At 39.0% G+C, this 23119-nt stretch overlaps 1 protein-coding gene across 3 annotated transcripts in view; it reads left to right on the top strand.

The window, feature by feature from the left end:
* Positions 1–6502, top strand: part of PDS5A (PDS5 cohesin associated factor A) — a 135171-nt gene extending 128669 nt beyond the window's left edge. For 2 of the 3 annotated variants that reach the window (XM_027597900.1, XM_027597898.1), the window contains one exon: positions 3102–5691. In XM_027597900.1, the coding sequence (XP_027453701.1) occupies positions 3102–3105 (4 nt within the window). In that variant the 3' untranslated portion in view covers positions 3106–5691. Of the gene's footprint in view, positions 1–3101 lie in introns of all 3 variants that reach the window. The other variant, XM_027597899.1, reaches the window with a different exon arrangement.
* The last annotated feature ends 16617 nt before the right edge of the window (positions 6503–23119 follow it).

Below are 23119 nucleotides of genomic sequence, written 5' to 3'. Positions count from 1 at the left end.
TGAGCCACCCAGGCGCCCCTAGATTTTACTTCTTAATCCGAGAGTTGATGCTGAGCGTTTTAACTTGTAAACTTAACTGTAAAATTTTTAGATCCCCTTGGATTTTTCCAGTAAATGTATTATTCCCTCAGCTAGTGTGTGTGTGTGTGTGCGCGCACGCGCGCACATTCATTCCAGTAAATGTTCCCTTCTGTATTTTGGGCTCTATTTGGAATTGTTAACTTCTTTTGAGAAAATTCCTGGATTTACCCTATACATTTATAATAGCCATTTGTGTAATACGGTCAGGAAACAGTATCTGACAACTGGACAGTTAATGTTGGCTTTCTGAGTTTTGGGTGAAGGGTAGATCATCATTTCAAATATTTAGTTTACTTGTTTTTCCTTTGTGTTTTTGAGATGGCAAACAATTCCAAACATTTTACATTGAAAATGTATTTTTATAGGTCTACTGATTCTTCAGTATGTTTTGCTTACACTTATAAGGCTAAATTCTTCCACAAGGAAGAGACTATCAGGAAACACCAGGGGAGAAACAGTCCTTAAATTTGGGACTTCTGGGGAAACTAAATAGAAAGAAATTACCTATAGGAAAACATTATAGTTTTCCCATCTTTGGATGAATATGTTTTGCTTAGCATGCTTAGTGTGGAAGTGTTCAAGAATCTTGGATTTTTTTTTTTTAAGCAAAGAATTTCGTACTTCCTGTACTCATTTGTATATTGAGAAAGTTTCCTGTCATTGCCTGGGTTCACATCTTAAAATCATAGTAATCCCTAAGTATGTATCCTCATGTATTACCCAACAATGTATTACTTTGATATGAATACTTTTTCAGTAACCGGTGAATTTTTATCAAAATAGTATGACATTTCTTAGAAACCAGGTGCTTGGATGTGATGACAGTTCACTTTTGGACATGGAATCAAGTCCATGAAATTCTTCCAGTGATCTGGATCATTTAAAAGTTTGTGAGAGCAGCCAGGAAGATACTGAGGACTCAGAGCTGGTAAAGGGAAGCTTCCTGAAGTTGAAGCAGGCAGCTTCCAGGGGATTCTTTGATATCACATTATTAAATCTGTTTTATATAACAAGTCTCCGTAAGAATCTTAATCACTTGTTTTTTAAGCATTGTCATCTTAATAAAATGTACATGTAGTGGAATACAAGTAAACAACTCCCTTATCTTTCTCCCAAGTTTGGAATTGTTGCGAAGGAGACCAGTTTTAATACTGATACGGCTGATGAAAGATGTGGAAATTGACAGGCCAGGTGGCTACTAATGCCTTGCCTCTAAATTGAACCACCACAGGCTGACCTGAATGCCCCTTTTGGAGGCAAAAGAAAACAAATCCAGGAGAGGACAAGCCCAGCATGCTTATAGTTCCTCCCACCCCTCACCCCTCACCTATTAAAATTAGATGGGTTCTTCCTCCTCCCAAAGAGGAGTTAGGTGAGAGAAGAGAGACCATATCCCCCATGCTCATGCTTCCAAAAATCAGACTCTCTCTCCTTACTAGGGTAATAGGACCAGTGGGGATTTGATTCCTCTGACCTCTTTAACAGAATTAAGCTAAATTTTCCTCCTTGGTTTTTTTTTTTTTGGTTTTTGGTTTTTGGTTTTTTTTGTTAGTATACTAAAATGTAGGTGTTTGGGGCCCCTGGGTGGCTGTTGGTTGAGTGTCTGACTTTGCCTCAAGTCATGGTCCCAGGGTCCTGGGATCGAGCCCCACATCAGTCTCCATGCTCAACAGGGAGTCTGCTGCTCCCTCTGCCTGCCGCTACCACCCTCCTCATGCTCTGTCTCAAAATATTTGAAAAAAAAAACCAATAAGATGTATGTGTTTACCCAGTTTGGAAGCGAGAACTTCTTTTTGCTGCTTATAAATAAATGTCCAGTAACTTTTTTTTGTAATACCATTTTGAAGTAATACTAATGACAAATTACAGTTATTTCAAATAAATAGCTTTTATTGTTTTATTATTGTAAGCAAATCTGCCATTGGGTAGCAGCACCTAATGGTTGAAAATAAAAACTTCTTCATTGGTTTTTTTTTATGTTCAAGGTAGACATGTTATTTCAATTTTTTATAAATTGTATCAATATCTTTTTTTTTAAGATTTTATTTATTTGACAGAGAGAGAGACAGCGAGAGAGGGAACACAAGCAGGGGGAGTGGGAGAGGGAGAAGCAGGCTTCCCACTGAGCAGGGAGCCTGATGCGGGGCTTGATCTCAGGACCCTGGGGTCATGACCTGAGCTGAAGGCAGACGCTTAACAGCTGAGCCACCCAGGCGCCCCTAAATTGTATCAATATCTTACTTATAGCCATTTCCATACTTGAAGAGTGAGTATATAATGAATAATAGTTTAAAAACTGATGTATATTACATTAAGCAAAAAGAAAATATCTTATGTCTGAGTCTCAAATATGGCTTAAAGAAGTTATGAACTTATTACCATCATACTAACATCAGTGGATTGGTAAAGTGTCCTTCATAATTTTCAGAAAATACAATTAATATAACTTATATACTCCCTCCATTATTCTTTTTTTCCAATACCTTTTTATTTGTAGAAGAAACTATGCATTATGACTTGGTCCAAGCCACTGGCTTGCAAACTTGTATATGTTTCAAAATCACATGGAGGGCTTGTTAAAACACAGATAACTGGTTCCCAGAGTTTCTGAGTTACAAGTTCTATTTGGGGCCCAAGATTTGTATTTCTTTTTTTGTCTGTGTTTATATATATATATTTTTAAAGATTTTATTTATTTGAGAGAGAATGAGAGATAGCATGAGAGGGAAGCGGGTCAGAGGGAGAAGCAGACTCCTTGCCGAGCAGGGAGCCAGATGCGGGACTCGATCCCGGGACTCCAGGATCATGACCTGAGCCGAAGGCAGTCGCTTAACCAGCTGAGCCACCCAGGCGCCCTGTGTTTATATAGTTTAGAGAAAGATTCCTTAAAACAAGGTCTCAGGTGGAAAATGGGAAAATAATTTTGAGATTTTTAGATAATAACTATAGAAATGAAATAATTCTCGTTTGGTGTGTTTACATCTTTTCTAACTTTTCTTTCTTCTACTTCCCTCCCCAAGGTAAAAAGAAAACTCATTTGCAAAGGGAGAAAATGAAAGCCAAACAGAAGCAGGCTTCAGCTTCTGCAAAAACTTGGATTCAAATGTCCCTGAACAGAAAATGAAGTTAACTTCAGAATACACTTTCTGCCTTGAAAACTGAAAGAAACTATTACTTCCTTTTACATGACCACAAGTCCTTTGATGGAAGTGTACAGCAGAAACTCTTGAGAGAGAAGCTAAAAGCAACTCTATTCTACCCTCCCCCCTAGACTTTTCTCACGAAAAGTCAATAATTAAGCAAATTGCTTAACACTTGGTTCCAGTTCCTGCATATCTGGAGTTTAAAGGCATAATACACCATTAATTTCCATGCTGCAGTTTTTATTTTAAAGAAAGTAACAAGATGTCCTTACACTGACACTGAAAATTCATCAATTTTAGAGCCAGGAATTCCCATGTTACACAGAAAAAAAATAAAAGTCTACTGAATTAATTTTTTAGAAGAGATCAGATTAAATATTTCTTTGTTTTTCCTTTTGGAAACTTTTATGTATAATTCTTTCTGCCTGCCTACTTTTCTGCAAAAATGAGATGTACAGATTTCAGTTCCCTGCTATGAAAAGTGATGTGGTGGCAATTTTATAAATGTTGCTTTCTGATTTTTATCAGAGTGAGAAAATAAAATTATTATTGATTTCATATCACTTCATATTTTGATTTCCCCTCCATTTTAGCTTAATATAATTTGCAATAAATGTACATATTGTTGTTTGTTTCATAAAGCATATCACTTTAAAATGGTTTTTACTCCTGTGATTATGTTGGAATATTTGGAATTTTAAAGGAGTAAAAACTGCCCAGCATTTGGTTTTATAATGTTTGTCACCAGATTTTTATTATTGATGTAAAGAAAAAGTCAATTTTTTTAAATAGTTGGACTTTGGCAGCTTTGTAAGGAAGTTGGAGGTGTTTAGGATTGCTGTCAATCTTCAGCATTGTGCTGTTGGGAAATAAGTATTTTGCTTTTGTCTGCCAATCTGGGCTCAGTTTTTATGTTTATTTTAGAAGACAACTGTTGCATCAATATATTGTTTCTTGGCATTGTTCAGCATAGGTAATGTGTGCACTTTTTGTGTACACATAATCATATTTAAGTTTTTTGCATAAAATAAATGCTTTTAGATGTCATATGGTAGTCTTTTTTAATCTCTTTATCATATTATGTTTTCTTGTGAGTTTGTTTTTATGTGAAAGGGCTAATAAAGTCATAAAGAAACAACATGATTACAGCCAACTCTCCATTATCTATATAAAATAGTGGCTATGCCTCAGGTTTTGAGTTTTGCAGTCACAATTTAAATCACAAACTTAATGAAACCAAGTATATTGCAAGAGCTATTTCAAGAGGAACTTGAGATTTGTCCTTCTTTATGCTCAGAGTTGTATCTGCCCCCATTCTGTACCTGAGGCTCTTTCCCGAAGCCCTTAACTGAATGTGCTCACTCAGTTGCCTTGCACATTCCTAGTGAGGGTCAGAAGACACAAATGACACTTGTGTTAGAAGTTGGTCTTGCAAGGCTGTAGTCTGCAAGGGATGTAAAACAGTGAATGTGAGCTATGTCAAAAAAGAATGATTATGTTAAATGTGAAATTTGCTAGTAGTGTCACTTATCTCATAGATAATCAAGAGTTGGCTGTATATTGACTCAGTGAAAGATGGGTAATTCTTTCAAATACGCATGTACACACATTTAGGTATCGGATGATGGTTAGGGAACAGTGGATACAAGTGATAGAAAACAATACCTTTTAAAAGGGCAGGAAAAGCCCTCACTCTTCTTATTGCCTCTTCATTACCCTTTAGAAGTATAAAACATTGCCTCCAACATGCTGAAAAAGAATATCTATGCATAAGCATCAGAGAAGTCCCTCAAGCAAACAGTGGACATGTATATTTAGAAAGATTTTAAAGTGCTCTTAGCATCAGACAAGTTGATTCTTAAGGCCACTGATCTGTCACCAATAAAAAGCACACTAGTAGGGACCTTTTTCAACTCCTTTTGATTACTCAGTGTCACAGCTGACTAGATTACCTAGTGTTAAGTCATATTTATAACAATGTAGCAGAACCCTTTGCATCTGTTTGTGGCTGCTTCGATTTTTTGCAGGAGAGGAGTTTAGCTAAAAGGATCTGGTCCTCAGGTGTATGTAAATGGCGCCCCTGGTTTCATAATATGATGCATCTGGCACTAAGGGAAGGGAGAGTAGGAGGATAACAAGATTGAGATGATGGGGAGGGACTTAAGGGACATTTGTCAGTTTTCCTTTGCAAAAAGGAAAAAGTTAAATCCCTTAGGAATTTGATATTCACATCTCAGAGAAATACAACACAAAGTGCAGACTTATATTTGAGAATTAATGTTAACCCTTTGTGTCTAGTTTGAAGCTTCTTGTATTTGTCTAAAACTACAAGCCAGAATTTTGTATCTCCTTTGATAAAAAGTGTGTATAATGTAAAGTAGTTTTGCATATTCTTGTGCTGCACATGGGCTGAATTTTTAAAAAAAAATTTTTAAAGACTTGAAGCAGAACCTTGTAATTTGTGTAAATGATGAGTGTAAAATCCTACCATAAAATGCTAAAAATATGCATTGTTTCAAATAAAACCAAGAAATGCAGCATTATATAGTAGTGTGGAACCCTGAATATTCATGTACCCCCTGGAATGTCACAAGCTGATAAAATATTTGCATATTTTCTCTTTGGATTCTGGAGTCTGCATGTCCTTATAAGAAATCAAATGTAATCATAAATCAAAAAATCAAACCTTCAAACTTCCTGGCTATGTACGCTGATCTGACCTACAGTGACAGGGAGAACATAATAGATGATAAATTCTGATAGACATTTGGGAAACTTTAGAAGTTGCTTTTTAACCCAAGAACTAAAAGTGGCCTTCCATTTATACTATGATACATCTATTTATTGCAAATTTTGGACATGCACATTTATTTTAAAAACTGATGAAGAGCAAGTAAATTGCATGTATCCGGAATAAGAAATGAACAGAATGAGAAATAAAGCTAGCTATCCTGCCTGGTTCTGTATTTTACCCTCAGTGGGATTATCGTTCAACACCTTGATATTTGTATTGTCAAGACTTTTCTGCCTTCACTATTCACATGGATAAACTGTTCATAGAAACCACTGGAGACCAGCAAGTCTCTTAACAGTCTGACAACAAGCTTTGCAGCCTGCCTCAATAATAATGATGGCGTGCTCACAAGAAGTAAAAAGGTCGTAAGCCAGCAACAGTGTAGAACAATGGAAATGAATGTGCATAATCACATACCTCCTCAGCCTGTAAACAGAGCTCTAATTTTTCACTTCCATAAGAGTAATAAACCTTCTTTACTTCATTTTGTGTCTTATTTGAAAGGCCGATGGGGATGCCTGGGTGGCTGAGTCAGTTAAGCATCTGACTTCAGCTCAGGTCATGATCTTGGGGTCCTGGGATTGAGCCCCACATCGGGCTCTCTGCTCAGTGGGGACCCTGCTTCTCCCGCTCCCCCTGCTTGTGCACACTTCCTCTCTCTCTCTCTCTTTCTCTCTCTCAAATTTAAAAAGATGAAACGCCAACAAGAACATGTGGGTCCCATTTCTAAGGAATCTGTGCCAGGCTGGTAATCAGGATTTCAATTTGGGGGAATTTCTCAAATAACATTTATCGAACTTGATTGCCAACTAAAGGCACTTTCCTTCCCCCTCATTCTCTAGTTACTCCTGTTCTCTAGTAAAGACCATGCATTCTGAATAAAATCCATTCCTTTTAGGAAATAGCACTGTATCAAATTCTGCAAGAAGCTTGGAAAGCAATCAATTAGAGGTCATTAATCCATGTAAGGAGCAAGGTCCAAGTCTATGGAAGCCAGTAAAAACTGAAGGGAAAGGAGTAGTGAGCAATTTCCTCATTACAGGTATTTATTTATTTAATCTGTACAGACTAGGCACAATGCCAGGGGCTGACACTGAAAACACTAGTTTGGGGCGTTAGAAGGACTAGCAATATAAAGCAAATGGCACAACAGACAGCTATGAGTGTTTCAAGTTCTATATTGTCTGGACTTCAGAGCCCTGATAGATGCTGTAGAAACAAAACCTACCTTTTCTATATAAAGAAATGCAACTCTGAGAAGTGTTAGCGGAGATGTAGGTTCCTAAAAAAGGACTGGGCTGAGCAAGCCTCTGCCTCACAATGAGCTAGATCTGATGCAGGAGGTGGCTTTTCAGGTTGAGGACCCCCTGGGCAAAGGTGACGGTAAGGAAGGGCAAAGTCCAGCTGGGGAAAGACCAGAAAGAAGCCTGCTAGTTGAGCAGTGCAAACACTGAGCACTTACCATGTGTGAAGCATTACTCCCTCTGTAAACTGCAAGACCAGGTCCCAGCCCCCAAACCTTGCTCACCTGCTGTCCTCAGTGCACTCCCTTCCCAAGCACAAATTTGGGTGTGCTGACAATCCCTGTGGCTTCTTTGGACAAACTCTCTGTAACCGCAGCGCCTTACTGTGCTTCTCCAAAAAGCAAATTCTGGTGGAGACCCAGGCAGTGTCACCTTGAAGCACCTCTTTTAGTTTTGTTCTCAGCCTTTTTAGAAGAGACTCACTCTGATGGCCATACATCCTTAACCCAAAAAAGTGCCTGAGACCATTTTCCTCTAAAAGGTTTGGCGGTTTTGCCATGTGGTTTCACCTGACTTACAATGGAGTGTACCTTCCAGAGACAGGCCAGCTTCAGAACACAAGAGGAACCTGCCCCTTTGCAACCTACCTCAGGCTAAGAACTGAAAGGCAGAAGGCTGGTACCCCTAAAGCCACCTAACTTGTAACCATTTTACAGAGGTTCTTTTAAATATCCTATGTAGAACAGGCCCAGCTTGGTCTGCCCATGGAATCTTAGAATTATGAACAGAAGGGCCTCCCTCTTTTTAGAAGTCAGAGCTCACTGGGATCAAAACTAGACAGATCCCATTGCTTTTCGCTCTCTCCACACATTCGCACAACTAGGATCTTCTGTTGATCACAAGGCATCCACCATGTCATGATAGTCAAGCAGATCTCAGTCTCCAAAGCTGATTCAGAGGAAAACTTTCACAAATATTTTATAAACCAAATATTACATCATCTCCAATCTCCTGCTGGTTCCACCTTTTTGTGATGATAGCAACATAAATAGCAAAATGTTTGTTGCCCAAAGACCTGATCTTCACCAATGCATTTCTATCTTACTGATAATTTTGGCATTGTGTTTTGAGGGTGAGAACTACCTAAATATTACAATTCCTATGGAAGGATGAGGGAGTTGTGAATAAAGCCATTTTGGAAACATGGCCTTCATTGCTATTTGGGTTTGGGGAGAATAAGGTTCTGGATGTGGGAAGGAACAGATTAGAAAGATTTCTGCCTGAGTTCATGTCCATTTTAATATCCCTGCTTGTGATCAATATTTTTCAACAATAATAGTTGAGCAAAGAGGCTCAGAAAGGGCTGGCATTGCAACTAGAATCTCTGCCCCTAGGAAAGCTGAATCATTGAGAGTACGGATTGCCGAGATGCAAAGAAGACATTTGCTCTGGGAATTCAGGCAGGAACGCTGGAAAGCTTGGGTTCAGTGAGACAGCAATGAGGTGGTGATGTGTATATACAATGGAATCCTAAGCAATAAAAAGGAAGGAAATACTAATCATGCTACAAGATAGATAAATCCCAGTGAAATCCCAAGGCTAAGTGAAAAAAGCCAGACACAAGGAACTACTATGCTTCCATGTATATGAAATATCCAGAGAAGCAAGATCTATAGAGATATAAAGTAGAATAGTGGTTGGCTAGGGCTAAGAGCAGGGATTAACTGTAAATGGGCTCATGGGATCTTATCAGAGTGATGGAAGTGTTCTAAAACTGGAATGCAGTGATTATCACACAACTCAATAAATTTACTAAAAACCACTGAATTATATTTTATGGTAAGTTATAACTCGATAAACTTTAAGATAAATGAGACACGGGGCACCTGGCTGGCTCAGTCCATAGAACATGCGACTCTTGATCTCTGGGTCTTAAATTTAAGCCCCACCTTGGGAGTAGAGATTACATAAAAGAAAAAAAAAGATAAATGAGACATCTTCAAAAAATCTTTAACTATGCAAAGCAATGCAGCATCCACTTAAGTAACCGGACTGTCAAACCCACATCATGTCAAAAACACCATTATTAACAATATCTGAATTTGCAGGCAAAGCACCCTTCTCAGGGTGCCTGGGTGGCTCAGTCGTTAAGCATCTGCCTTCCGCTCAGGTCATGATCTCAGAGTCCTGGGCTCGAGCCCCACGTTGGGCTCCCTGCTCGGCGGGGAGCCTGCTTCTCCCTCCCCCACGCCCCCTGCTTGTGTTCCCTCTCGCTGTGTCTCTCTCTGTCAAATAAATAAATAAAATCTTAAAAAAAAAAAAAAAGCACCCTTCTCATCAGTGAGTTCCACTCCTCACAGGGTTACTTGCTGGAGTCAATCTGGTTCTCAGTTAGGCAGGTCTGGAAACCATTTTCTCCACTGTGGTCATGGCCACAACTGACTTTATTAACCAAAGATACAAAAGACTATGTATAAACAAGAGGCCACCATATTCAGTGACTGATCAGTTCCTTCTCTTAGGAGTTTCTGTTCTTATGAGACATCAGAGAACTCACTTGTGTACTCTGTCCAGCTGTGCACACGGAGGAAAGGCCGTGAGAGAAGATGGCCAGCTGCAATCCAGGAAGAGAGGCCTCGCCAGAAAACAGATCCCCTGGTAGGAAACATTCCATGAGATGGGACTTCTTCTGTGATCCTGACCTCTCCCAGCAATAGGAGCCTCTAAAGGTCTGGTTCCAGGATGGTTTTCTGCTCCTTCCCCATGGGACAGGGATCTTTTTCTTTCCCCAACCTTATCTGATCTTCACCTATACTCAGGGGTGAAGAGTTGCTTTCCTTTCCCAGCAACTATGAGTTTTGTTACATAGGGTAAGAGTCCAGGCAGGGCTTGGTTACTTTGACACAGCAGCAGGTGCTCACCTTCCCAGGCCTGCACCACCAAGAAAGGCTTGTCTCTGGCCTCCACCTGTGCCCAACGGTCCCTGTGAGTGTTACTGAATGACACGTGAAAGCACCCATGTGTAGATGAAAACCCCTTGTGTCTGAGGCACCTTTGTTTAGATTTCAGGCCATCTGGTTACTTCACTTCTTTGATGGGTTCAAGAAAATGACTTTGCGGATTAGCAGTAATCACCCTCTTTACAGCTTTCTTCACCTTCTAGGCAGGAGACAGAAGCTCCTAGATTCAAAATAATCAAATAAAGAAATGTACCTCAGTTATATCAGCCTCGTCATTCTCTATGACAACTTGGAGTTTTTGTGTTTGAATTGTTCTCTATTAGAATTGCTAGAATCAATCCTCAAAAGCAAAAACACTAACAATATTGCAATCTCTGGAATATATTGTGACACGAGACTTTTTTTTTTTTTAAGATTTTATTTATTTATTTGAGATAGAGAGAATGAGAGATAGAGAGCACGAGAGGGAAGAGGGTCAGAGGGAGAAACAGACTCCCTGCCGAGCAGGGAGCCCGATGCGGGACTCGATCCCGGGACTCCAGGATCATGACCTGAGCCGAAGGTAGTCGCTTAACCAACTGAGCCACCCAGGCGCCCGTGACACGAGACTTTTATGAAATTCTGACACATGTAAACTTATGCTTCAGACTTTTCCTATAATTTATTGATCTCTTGATTCATGCAATACTTTTCAAAATTAAAATAAATAGTGTTCTTTGCTTAACTATGAGTGAGGGTAGATGACAAATCTGGGTATAGTCTTTTTTGAACAATATAAAAAATTTTGACAATACTATTAATAAATTTAAAGAACTTAAGGCTCAATAAACAGAAATTGTGAGAGAACTTCAGGGAAGAAGGCAGAGTATGAGGATCCTAAGGTCACCTCATCCCACAGATACACCTAGATAACACCCACATCAGTGTAAATAACCCAGAAAATAACCTGAAGACTGACAGGACTCCGAGAACATGGAGAGTGGAGAGGAGAAGATCCCACCACATCAGGCATGCCATGCACAAGAAACCCACACTTAGAAGATGCATCTCTATAACATTCGGCTTTGAAAAACAGACGGGCCTAACTTTGAGTTCTTACAATCAGTGGGGCTTAACACCTGGAACTTTAAAATCACTGGGTCTGGCTCTGGGAGAGACAGGAAAGTGAAAGGAAACTGAGTCCTCACCCTTGAAGAGACAGCACAACAAACAGCCCCACTGAGATACAGCAAAGCAGCAGCAGTTTGAGAAATGCCTGAGGTATACGGGAAGATTCATTTACTAATCTCATAGCAAGTGCTGGAGGAACAGGGATTTTTGGGAGATTTCTCCAAGAACAATATAGCTGGCAGGTGCCATTTCCCTCTCACATCCCCCAGCCTAGATACATGGACACCATAGGAACCAGCACAGCATGAACACTCTCCACCTAGCTTGTTAACAGTGCATCCTACCCCATGCTCTCCTGTGGACATGTCCCCTCCATCCCACCCTATGCAGCTTTCTCAGGCAGCTGCAAGGCCCCTCCTACAGCAGAATGATGAGGACCCTCCTGGCACCATGTGACACACATAGGAGACATCCTTGAAGCACCAGGTTCTGGTAAACAAGAGACAATACACTGCAGGGCACTGGAGGATCTCTCTTCATAAGGCCACTAGTTTCAAGCAGGAAGATGCAAGAGATGTATCTGAATTTCCAAACACATAGAAACAAAGAGTTAGACAAAGTGAGGAGGGAGAGGAATATGCCCCAAATGAAAGAACAGGACAAAATCACAGCAAGAGCTAAATGAAATGGAGATAAGTAATATACCTAACAAATAATCTAAAGAAATGCTCATAAAGATACTCACTGTACTGGGAAGAATAAAAAAAAAGTGGAGGACTTCAGTGAGATCATCAACAAAGAGAAAACATTAAAAAAAAGTCAGAGATGAAGAACTCAATAACTAAAATTTAAAATACACTAGAGGGCACCTGTCTGGCTCAGTTGGTAGAGCATATGACTCTTGATCTCGGGGTCATGAGTTTGATCCCCCCTACTGGGTACAGAAATTACTTTTTTTTTTTTAAGATTTATTTATTTGAGAGAGTGAGAATGAGAGAGAGAGAGTACATGAGAGGGGGCAGGGTCAGAGGGAGAAGCAGGCTCCTCGCCGAGCAGGGAGCCTGACATGGGACTCGATCCCGGGACTCCGGGACCATGACCTGAGCTGAAGGCAGTTGCTTTAACCAACCAAGCCACGCAGGCGCCCCCAGAAATTACTTTTAAAAAAAGAAAGAAAGAAAGAAAAGAAAAATGTAAAATAAAAAGGGGGGTGTCTGGGTGGTTTATTCAGTTAAACATCTGCCTTTGGCTCAGGTCATGATCCCAGGGTCCTGGGATCAAGCCCCGCATGGGGCTCTTTGCTCAAGAGGGAGTCTTCTTCTCCCTTTCTCCATCCCCCCACTCATGCTTGTGCACGCTATCTCTGAAATTAAAAAAAAAAAATCATCAAAAATACACCAGAGGGGATAAATAAGACTACAGGAAGCAGAAGAACAGATCAGCAACCTGGAGGACAGAATAACAGAAAGCAATCGAGTTAAACAGGAGAGAGAAAAAATAATACTAAAAAATGAAAATGTATTAAGGAAATTCAGCAACACTATCAAGCATAATAACATGCACATTATAGGGATCCCAGAAGAAGGAGAGAGAGAAAAGGGGTGCAGAAAATTTACTTGAAGAAATAAATAATAGCTGAAAACTTCCCAAATGAAGGAAACAGAAATATGGATCCAGAAGGCACACAGAGACCCCAACAAAATCAACCCAAGGAGGTCCACACCAAGATACATAGGAACTGAAATGACATAAAGCAGTGATAGAGAATTTTAAAAGCTGCAAGAAAAAAAGAAAACAGATACATAGAAGGGAAACCCCATAAGGCTATAAGCTGATTTTTCAGCATAAACTTTGCAGGCCGAGAATAGTGGCATGATATATTCGAGGTGCTGAAAGAAAACAACGTGCAAACAAGAATACTCAATCCAGCAAAGGTATCATTCAAAATAAAAGGAGATATAAAGGGTTTCCCAGACAGAGGCGCCTGGCTGTCTAAATTGGTAGTGTGTGACTCTTGATCTCAGGGTTGTAAGTGCAAACCCCACGTTGGGTATGGAGATTACTTAAAATTAAAAAAAAAAAATCTTAAAAAAAAGTTCCACACAAACAAAAGTTAAAGGTATTCATCACCACTAAGCCAGCCCTTCAAGAAATGTTAAAGGGGACTCTTTGAGTGGAAAAGAAACAAAGCAGGAGTAAGAAAAGTAGGAAGCACAAAAGCAATAAAGTTAACTATCTCTATAAAAATCAGTCAAGGGGTTCACAAAATAATAGGATATAAAGCATGACAATTTTACCTAAAACATGGTGGAAGGAAGAGGAGTACAAATTTAGTACTTTTAGAATGGGTTCAAACTTAAGCAACCATCAACTTAATACAGACTGCTACATGCATAAGGTATTATATATAAACCTCTTGGTAGCCACAAATAAAAAATGAGTAATAGATATGCAAAAATAAAAAGAAAGGAATCCAACTATATCATTAAAGCCAGCAAGCCATGAGAGAGCAAGAGAACGGTACAAACACTACAAAAACAACCATAAAACAAATAACAAAATGGCAATAAATACATACCTATCAATAATTACTTTGAATGTAAATGGACTAAATGCTCCAATCAAAAGACATAGGATGATGGAATGGATACAAGAGCAAGACACTTGGGGTACCTGGGTGACTTAGTTGTTTGAGTGTGACTCATCTCAGACCTAAAGACACATGCAGGTTGAAATCAAGGGGATGGGAAAGCATTTATCATGCAAACGGAAGTGAAAAGAACAAGAGACAGGAAGAACACTATATAATCATAAGAATAATACAAGAAGATATAGCAATTATAAGTATTTATGTACTCAAATACATAAAGTGGCTAATAACAAACATAAAAGAAGTTATCAATAGTAATACAATAATAGTAGGGGGCTTTAACAGCCCACTTACATCAATGGATATATCAAACAGATAACAAGGAAACAGTGGCTTTGATAGACACATTGGCAGCACAGTACACATTCTTTTTTTAAAAATATATTTATTTATTTGAGAGAGAGAGTGAGAGAAAGCACAAGATGGGGGAGGGTCAGAGGATGAAGGAGACTCCCCATTGAGCAGAGAGCCCGATGTGGGACTCGATCCTGGGACTCTGGGATCATGACCCAAGCTGAAAACAGACACCTAACCAACTGAGCCACCCAGGCACCCCACAATACACATTCTTTTCAAGTATACATGAAACGTTCTCCAGAACAGATCACATGTGGGGCCAGAAAAGAAGTCTCAACAAATTAAAAAAGACTGAAGTCATACCATGCATCTTTTCTGTCCATAAAGCAATGAAACTAGAAATCTATCACAAGAAAAAAATCTGGAAAAAACACAGACATGGAGGTTAAATAACATGCTACTAAATAATGAATGGGTCAATCAAGAAATCAAAGAGGAAATTAAAAAATACATATGGAGACAAATGAAAATGAAACAGTCCAAAATCCTTGGGATGCAGCAAGAGCTGTTCTAAGAGGGAAGGAAGTTTATAGCATTACAGGCCTACCTTAAGAAGCCAAAAAAACCCAAAAAACAAAAAAAACTTAAATAAGCAACCTAACCTTACACCTAAAGGAGCTAGAAAAGAGCAAACAAAACCCGAAACCAGTAGAAAGTATGCTTCTCTCCCTCTCCCTCCACCCCTCCCCCACTCATACTCTCTAAAATAAATAAATCTTAAAAAAAAATCAAAAGTGATTAACCCTTAGCCAGACTCATCAAAAAAGAAACACACAACAGTAACAACAACAAAAAGAGAGAGAAAGAGAGGACTCAAACAAAATCAGAAATGAAAGAGGAAAAATAACTAACTCCACAGAAATACAAATGATTCTAAGAGAATATTATTTTTTTAAGATTTTATTTATTTGAGAGAGAGCACAAGCAGAGGGGAAGGGAAGAATTAGACTCCCTGCTGAGCAGGGAGCCCAATGTGGGCTCAATCACAGGACTCTGGGATCATGACCTGAGCCAAAGGCAGACGCTCAACCGACTGAGCCACCCAGGTGCCCAAGAGAATATTATAAAAATTATATGCCAACAAACTGGACAACCTAGAAGCAATGAATAAATTCCTATAAATACATAACCTACCAAAACTTAATCAAGAAGAAGGAGAAAATTTGACCAGACTGATTACCAGCAATGAAATTGAATCAGTAATCAGAAACTTCCAAACAAAAGTCCAGGACCAGAAAGCTTCATAGGTGAAACCTATCAAATATTTAAAGAAGAGTTAATACTTATTCTTCTCAAACTATTCCAAAAATAGAAGAGGAAGGAAAGCTCAAAAATTCATTCTATGAGGTCAGCATTACCCTGATACCAAAACCAGATAAAGACACAACAAAAAAAGAGAACTCTGGACAATATCCAAGAAAAATAGATACAAATATCCTCAACGAAATATTAGCAAACTGAATCATTACAAAAATGATTCAATACAATCACGTGGGATTTATTCCTGGGATGCAAGTGTAGTTCAACACTTGCAAATCAATCAACATGATACATTACATTAAAAGAAAAGATAAAAACCATATGATCAACCCAACCAATGCAGAAAAAGCATCTGACAAAGTACAACATCCGTTCATTAAAGAAAACCCTCAATAAAATAGGTTTAGAGAAAACATACCTCAACATAATAAAGGGCATCTATGAAAAACTCACAACTAACATGATACAAAATGGTGAGAAACTGAGAGCTTTTGCCCTAATATCAGGAACAAGACAAGGATGTCCACTCTCACCACTTTTACTCAACAAAGTACTGGAAGTCCTAGCCACAGCAATCAGACAAGAGAAAGGAATAAAAGGTATCCAAATTGGCAAAGAAGAAGTAAAATTTTCACTATTTGCAAATGACATGATACTACTATATATATAAAAACCTAGGGCGTGCCTGGGTGGCTCAGTCAGTTAGGTGTCTGAATTCAGCTCGGGTCATGATCTCAGGGTCCTGGGATCGAGCCCTGCGTTGGGCTCTGCACTCAGTGGGGAATCTGCTTGTGCTCTCCCTCTGCCTCTGTCCCTCCCCTGCCCAAGCTCTCTCGGTCTCTCTCTCAAATAAATAAATAAAATCTTGAAAAAGAAAAAGAAAAAGAAAAACCTCCACCAAAAAACTATTAGAACTAATAAATGGATTCAGTAAGGTCACAGGATACAAAATCAATATACAGAAATCCATTGCATTTCTATACACAAATAATGAAGTGGCAGGAAAGAGAAATTAAGAAAACAGTCCCGTTTTCAACTGCATCAAAAATAATACCTAGGAATAAACTTAACCAAGGAGGTGAAAGACCTGTACTCTGAAAACTACAGAACATTGATGAAAGAAACTAAGATGATATAAATGGAAAGACATGCCATGATCATGGATTGGAAGAACAAATATTAAAATGTCCATACTACCCAAAGCAATCTACAGAGAGAGCACACAAGCATGAGCAGGGAGAGGAGCAGAGAGAGAAGCAGACTCCCTGCTGAGCAGGGAGCCCTATGCAGGGCTCCATTCCAGGACCCTGGGATCATGACTTGAGCTGAAGGCAGACACTTAACAAACTGTGGGGTGCCACCCAGGCACCCCACAATCTACAGATTTAATACAATCCCTACCAAATACCAACAGTGTTTTTCACAGAACTAGAACAAAGAATCCTAAAATGTATATGGAACCATAAAAGACACCAAATAGCCAAAGCAATCTTGAAAAAAAAAAAAAGGTATCAAAATCCCAGATTTCAAGATATATTACAAAGCTGTATTAATCGGGGCACCTGAGTGGCTCAGTCATTAATCGTCTGCCTTTGGCTCAGGTCATGATCCCAGGGTCCTAGGATCGAGTCCCACATCAGGTCCCCTGCTCAGCGGGAAGCCTCCTTCTCCCTCTCAAACTCACCCTGCTTGTGTTCCCTCTCTCGCTGTCTTTCTGTCAAATAAATAAATAAAATCTTTAAAACAAAACAAAGCTATATTAATCAAAACAGTATGGTACTGGCATAAAAATAGACACATAAATCAATAGAACAAAACAGAGAGCTCAGAAATAAATCCATTATATGGTCAATTAATCTTCAACAAAGGCAGCAAGAACATGCAATGGGAAAAAGACAGTCTCCTTCAACAAATGGTGTTGGGAAGGGTGCCTGGGTGGCTCGGTTGGTTAAGTGTCTGCCTTTGGCTCAGGTCATGATCTCCAGGTCCTGGGACTGAGCCCTACATCAGGCTTCTTGCTCAGCAGAATGTCTGCTTCTCTCTCTCCGCCTCTGGCCCTTCCCACTGCTCATTCTCTCTCTCTCTCTCTCAAACAAATAAATAAAATCTTCTAAAAAAAAATGGTGTTGGGAAAACTGGACAGCTGCATGCAAAAAAATGAAACTGGACCACTTTCTTACACCATACACAAAAATAAACTCAAAATAAATGAAAGACCTAAATGTGAGACCTGAACAATAAAAATCCTAGAAGACAGCACAGGCAGTAATTTCTCTGACATTAGCTGTAGTAACATTTTTCTAGATATGTCTCCCGAGGCAAGGGAAACAAAAGCAAAAATAAACTATCAGAACTACATTAAAATAAAGGTCTTCTGCACAGCAAAGGAAACAATCAACAAATCTAAAGGACAACCTACTGAATGGGAAAAGATATTTGCAAATGACATATCTGAATAAGGGTTAGTATCCAAAATATATCAAGAACTTACACAACTCAACACCAAATAACAAATAATCCAATTTAAAAATGGGCAGAAGAACTACTGGGTATTTACCCCAAAGATACAAATGTAGGGACCCGAAGGGGTACGTGCACCCCAATGTTTATAGCAGCAATGTCCACAATAGCCAAACTGTGGAAAGAGGCAAGATGTCCATCGACAGATGAATGGATAAAGAAGATGTGGTATATATACACAATGGAATATTATGCAGCCATCAAAAGGAATGAGATCTTGCCATTTGCAACGACATGGATGGAACTGGAGGGTGTTATGCTGAGTGAAATAAGTCAATCAGAGAAAGACATGTATCATATGACCTCACTGATATGAGGAATTCTTAATCTCAGGAACAAACTGAGGGTTGCTGGAGTGGTCGGGGGTGGGAGGGATGGGGTGGCTGGGTGATAGACATTGGGGAGGGTATGTGCTACGGTGAGCGCTGTGAATTGTGTAAGACTGTTGAATCACAGATCTGTGCTTCTGAAACAAATAACGCAACATATTTTAAGAAAAAAGAAAAAGAAGAAGATAGCAGGAGAGGAAGAATGAAGGGGAGTAAGTCAGAGGGGGAGACGAACCAGGAGAGATGATGGACTCTGAAAAACAAACTGAGGTTTCTAGAGGGGAGGAGGGTAGGGGGATGGGTTAGCCTGGTGATGGGTATTAAAGAGGGCACATTCTGCATGGAGCACTGGGTGTTATGAACAAACAATGAATCATGGAACACTACACCAAAACAAATGATGTAATATATGGTGATTAACATAACAATAAAAAATTTTAAAAAATGGGCAGAAGAGGGGCACCTGGGTGGCTCAGTCAGTTGGGTGTCTGACTCAATTTCAGCTAGGGTCATGATCTTGGGGTCATGAGACTGGGCCCTGTGTTGGGCTCTGCACTGAGTGCAGAGTCGGCTTGAGATTCTTTCTCCCTCTCTCTCCCTCTACCCCTCCCCACGCTCTCTCCCTCTAAAATAAATAAATAACATAAAAAATGAAATAAAATAAAATAAAATGGGCAGAAGACATGAACAGGCATTTCTCCAAAGAAGACATATGGATGGCCAATAGACACATGAAAAAATGTCAACATCACTAATCATCAGAGAATTGCAAATCAAAACCACAGCGAGTTATCACCTCACACCTGTCAAAATGGCTGGAATCAAAAACACAAGAAACAACAAAGATTGGTGGGGATGTAGACAAAAAGGAACCCTCATGCACTGTTAGTGGAGATGCAAACAGGTGCAGTCGCCATGGAAAACAGTATCAAGGTTCCTCAAAAAATTAAAAATAGAACTACCATATGATCTAGTAATTCCACCACTGGGTATTTACCCAAAAAATACAAAAACATTAATTTGAAAAGATAGATGCACCTGTGTCCATTGATAAATGTCCAAAGTGTCCATTGATAGATGAATAAATAAATGATATGGCAAATCTTCTTATAAATATATATATATAATATATATATATATTACTTAGACATGAAAAAGAATGAAATCTTGCCATTTGCAACAACATGGATGAATCTAGAGTGTATAATGCTAAGTGAAATAAGTCAGAGAAAGACTCATATGTGGAATTTGAGAAACAAAACAAAACAAAAAGACAAACCAAAAAACAGACACTTTAGAGAACCGGGGCGCCTGGGTAGCTCAATTGGTGGCACCTCCAACTCTTGTTTTCTGCTGGAGTCATGATCTCAGGGCGTGAGATCGAGCCCCGCCTGGGGCTCTGCGCTCAGCAGGGAGTCTTGAGATTCTTTCCCCTCCCTCTCCCTCTCCCTCTGTCCCTTCCCTCGCCCAGGCAGCGTGCTCTCTCTCTCAATAAATAAATAAATAAATAAATAAATAATCTTTAAATAAATCTTTAAAAATAAATAAACTATAGAGAACAAACTAATGATTACCAGAGGGAGATGGGTTGGGGGTAAGGGCGAAATAGGTGAAGGGGATTAAGAGGATGCTTATCATGATGAGCACTGAGTATGGTACAGAATTGTTGAATCACTAAATTGCACACCTGAAATTAATATGACACTGTATGTTAATTACACTGGAATTCAAATTTTAGGATGACTTTTTTTAAAGATTTTATTTATTTGACAGACACAGAGAGAGCGGGAACACAAGCAGGAGGAGTGGGAGAGGGAGAAGCAGGCTTCCCGCGGAGCAGGGAGCCTGATGCGGGGCTCGATCCCAGGACCCTGGGATCATGACCTGAGCCGAAGGCAGACGCTTAACGACTGAGCCACCCAAGCACCCCTGGAATTAAAATTTTAAAAATAAAAAAAAAGAAATTGCAAAATAAATAGATGGGAAGTCAGGCAAAAAAAAAAAAAAAAAAAAAAAAAAGTAAAAGAAAAAAAAGAAAGAAAGAAATATCAGGGCACCTACGTGGCACAGTTGGTTAAGTGCCCCGACTCTTGATTTTGACTCAGGTCATGACCTCAGGGTCATGGGATCAAGCCCCGACTGCGGCTCTGCACTCAGCTTGTGATTCTCTCTACCTGTCCCTCTGCCCTTCCTGCTCAGGCTTACACTCTCTCTAAAATAAATAAATCCTTAAAACAAAGATAGAAATCGCAACATTATTCACTGTGCAAGACTAACAGATTTTCCCCTCGTCTCAAAAAAGATACTAAGGTAATTTAAAATCATTAGTCTACTACTTTTCCTCTTTTGTACTGCAAAATTTTATAACATGATTATACATAAATGATGTTCAATAAAAGAAAATGTTCAGTTTGTTTGTATTTATTACATATGATTACTGAAAATAATTTTGTAGCATAAAAGCTGTTTAAAAAATTATTCACTCCAGGTATTAAATACACTGGGTATGTCACCAATAGAAAATGTTACAGAATTGTTTGGGGTGAATGATCTATATTACCAAGTATGGAAATATGTTACTGTTCCACAATAGTGGCAGAAAGGGGTTTGGGGGGATCTAGGGAAACTAGTGTTCTATAATAAGCTGCCTAATCTATTGAAGAGCTAGCTAATGGAAGGTGAATTTGTAATAAAGGGAAATCATAATGGTGACACTTGTCAGCTACTGTGTCATTGACCAGTTGCAGATATAAGAAGCAGCAATGAACTATGGTTTTTTGCTATATGATTTGAATAACATTTACATATTTCAGTAATTTATATAAAATTTAAATTATATTTATATATTTTAAGCTATTTTCCACTTTTCTGCACTATTTTATATAGAGAATGTTTTGCAATTAAGTTTTCAAAGTAAGTTTCCACAGGTTACATAGTATCTAGACAGGATCAGATTAAAAAGAGAAACAGACATTACCCAGAGATCTTAGACTTAGGCCAGGACACAGTACTAATGGTATTTGATTTGGTCCCTTTAAGAGGACATAAGAACTTAGGATGTATAATAATTTCGTGCTTGCATAGTTTTCTTTTCCTTGGACCTAATACAATTATTTTACTTGCTCTTAAAACTTGCCTCAAGTCTTTTTTGGTACTTCTAAAGGTACAGATAAGAAATATGGGAAGAAGGAAAAGTAGGAATAGACCCTTAAAAGAAAAATACAATATACAACCCTTATAAACAGAGCTTTGTTACACTCAATTTCACTTACCTTTTTTTCCAACTCATTTCTGAGAATAGCCCTTCACTTGCCTTTCACAGAGGCCTAAAATCCTGATCACTAGAATTATCCAAGTCCTTGGGGGCTTGAGACACCTCACATTTCTGTTTGCTATTTAAATGCCTTATGCTTCCAAAATTTTGTCCACAAGCATAAAATGCCTGGATATCTTTGGCATGGCTTATAAATAGCACCCGTGGGACAATTTCCACAGATCAAAATGATTCATAACAAGAATTCCAATCTGAAGACATGGCTGAGCACAAGTGCTCTGCCCGTCTTTGAGCTAGGGATAAAAGTAAAGAAGACATGATTCCAACCCTTAAAGTGGAAATGACTGACATGAAAATAAATTGTGTTAATGCCGTGTGATGTGTGCTATAATAAAAGTTTACACAAAAAAATAGGAGTCTAGAAAAAATTTACTGTGCCTGAGAGAGAGTTTAAAGAAACATAAAAAGGTTTCAGAAAACTGACATTTAGTTAAATAGGATTTCGTCAGGAGGGAGACAGGTATTTTAGACTGGCTAGGGAAATAGGGAGAATATAGATTTGGAAACTACAAATCCCAGCTACGTGATTCATTAACAATGTGTAAATGACCTTAGGCAAATCACAATTCAGCTTGAATTTCTCACCAGCAAAATGAGATCTGTCTCAAAGATCTCTATGGTTCCTCCTACTGACAGGGTACATTTGTAGTCATCTATACTTCAGACAATAATTCCTTCAAAATAGTTACAACACATCAAACAGCATTTTATATCAATTTATATATATAATTTAATACATATAGTATATATTTTTTAAAGATTTTATTTATTGGGGCGCCTGGGTGGCTCAGCCATTAAGCATCTGCCTTCAGCTGAGGTCATGATCCCAGGGTCCTGGGATCGAGCCCCACATCAGGCTCCCTGCTCGGCGGGAAGCCTGCTTCTCCCTCTCCCACTCCCCCTGCTTGTGTTCCCTCTCTCTCTGTCTGTGAAATGAGTAAATAAAATCTTTAAAAAAAAAGATTTTATTTATTTTTTAAAGATTTTTATTTATTTGAGGGAGAGAGAACCAGAGAGCACAAGCAGGGGGAGTGGCAGAGGGAGAAGTAGGCTCCCTGCTGATGTGGAGCTTGATCCCAGAATCTTAGGATACTTAACTGACTGAGCCACTTAGGCACCCCTAAAGATTTTTTTAATTTTTTTATTGTTATGTTAATCACCATATATTACATCATTAGTTTTTGATGTAGTGTTCCATGATTCATTGTTTGTTCATAACACCCAGTGCTCCATGCAGAACATGCCCTCTTTAATACCCATCACCAGGCTAACCCATCCCCCTACCCTCCTCCCCTCTAGAACCCTGTTTGTTTTTCAGAGTCCATCGTCTCTCCTGG

Source organism: Zalophus californianus, chromosome 2 (assembly GCF_009762305.2).
Source record: "Zalophus californianus isolate mZalCal1 chromosome 2, mZalCal1.pri.v2, whole genome shotgun sequence".
In the NCBI taxonomy this organism is placed as follows: Eukaryota; Metazoa; Chordata; class Mammalia; order Carnivora; family Otariidae; genus Zalophus; species Zalophus californianus.
This window is presented reverse-complemented; position numbering and strand designations above follow the sequence as displayed.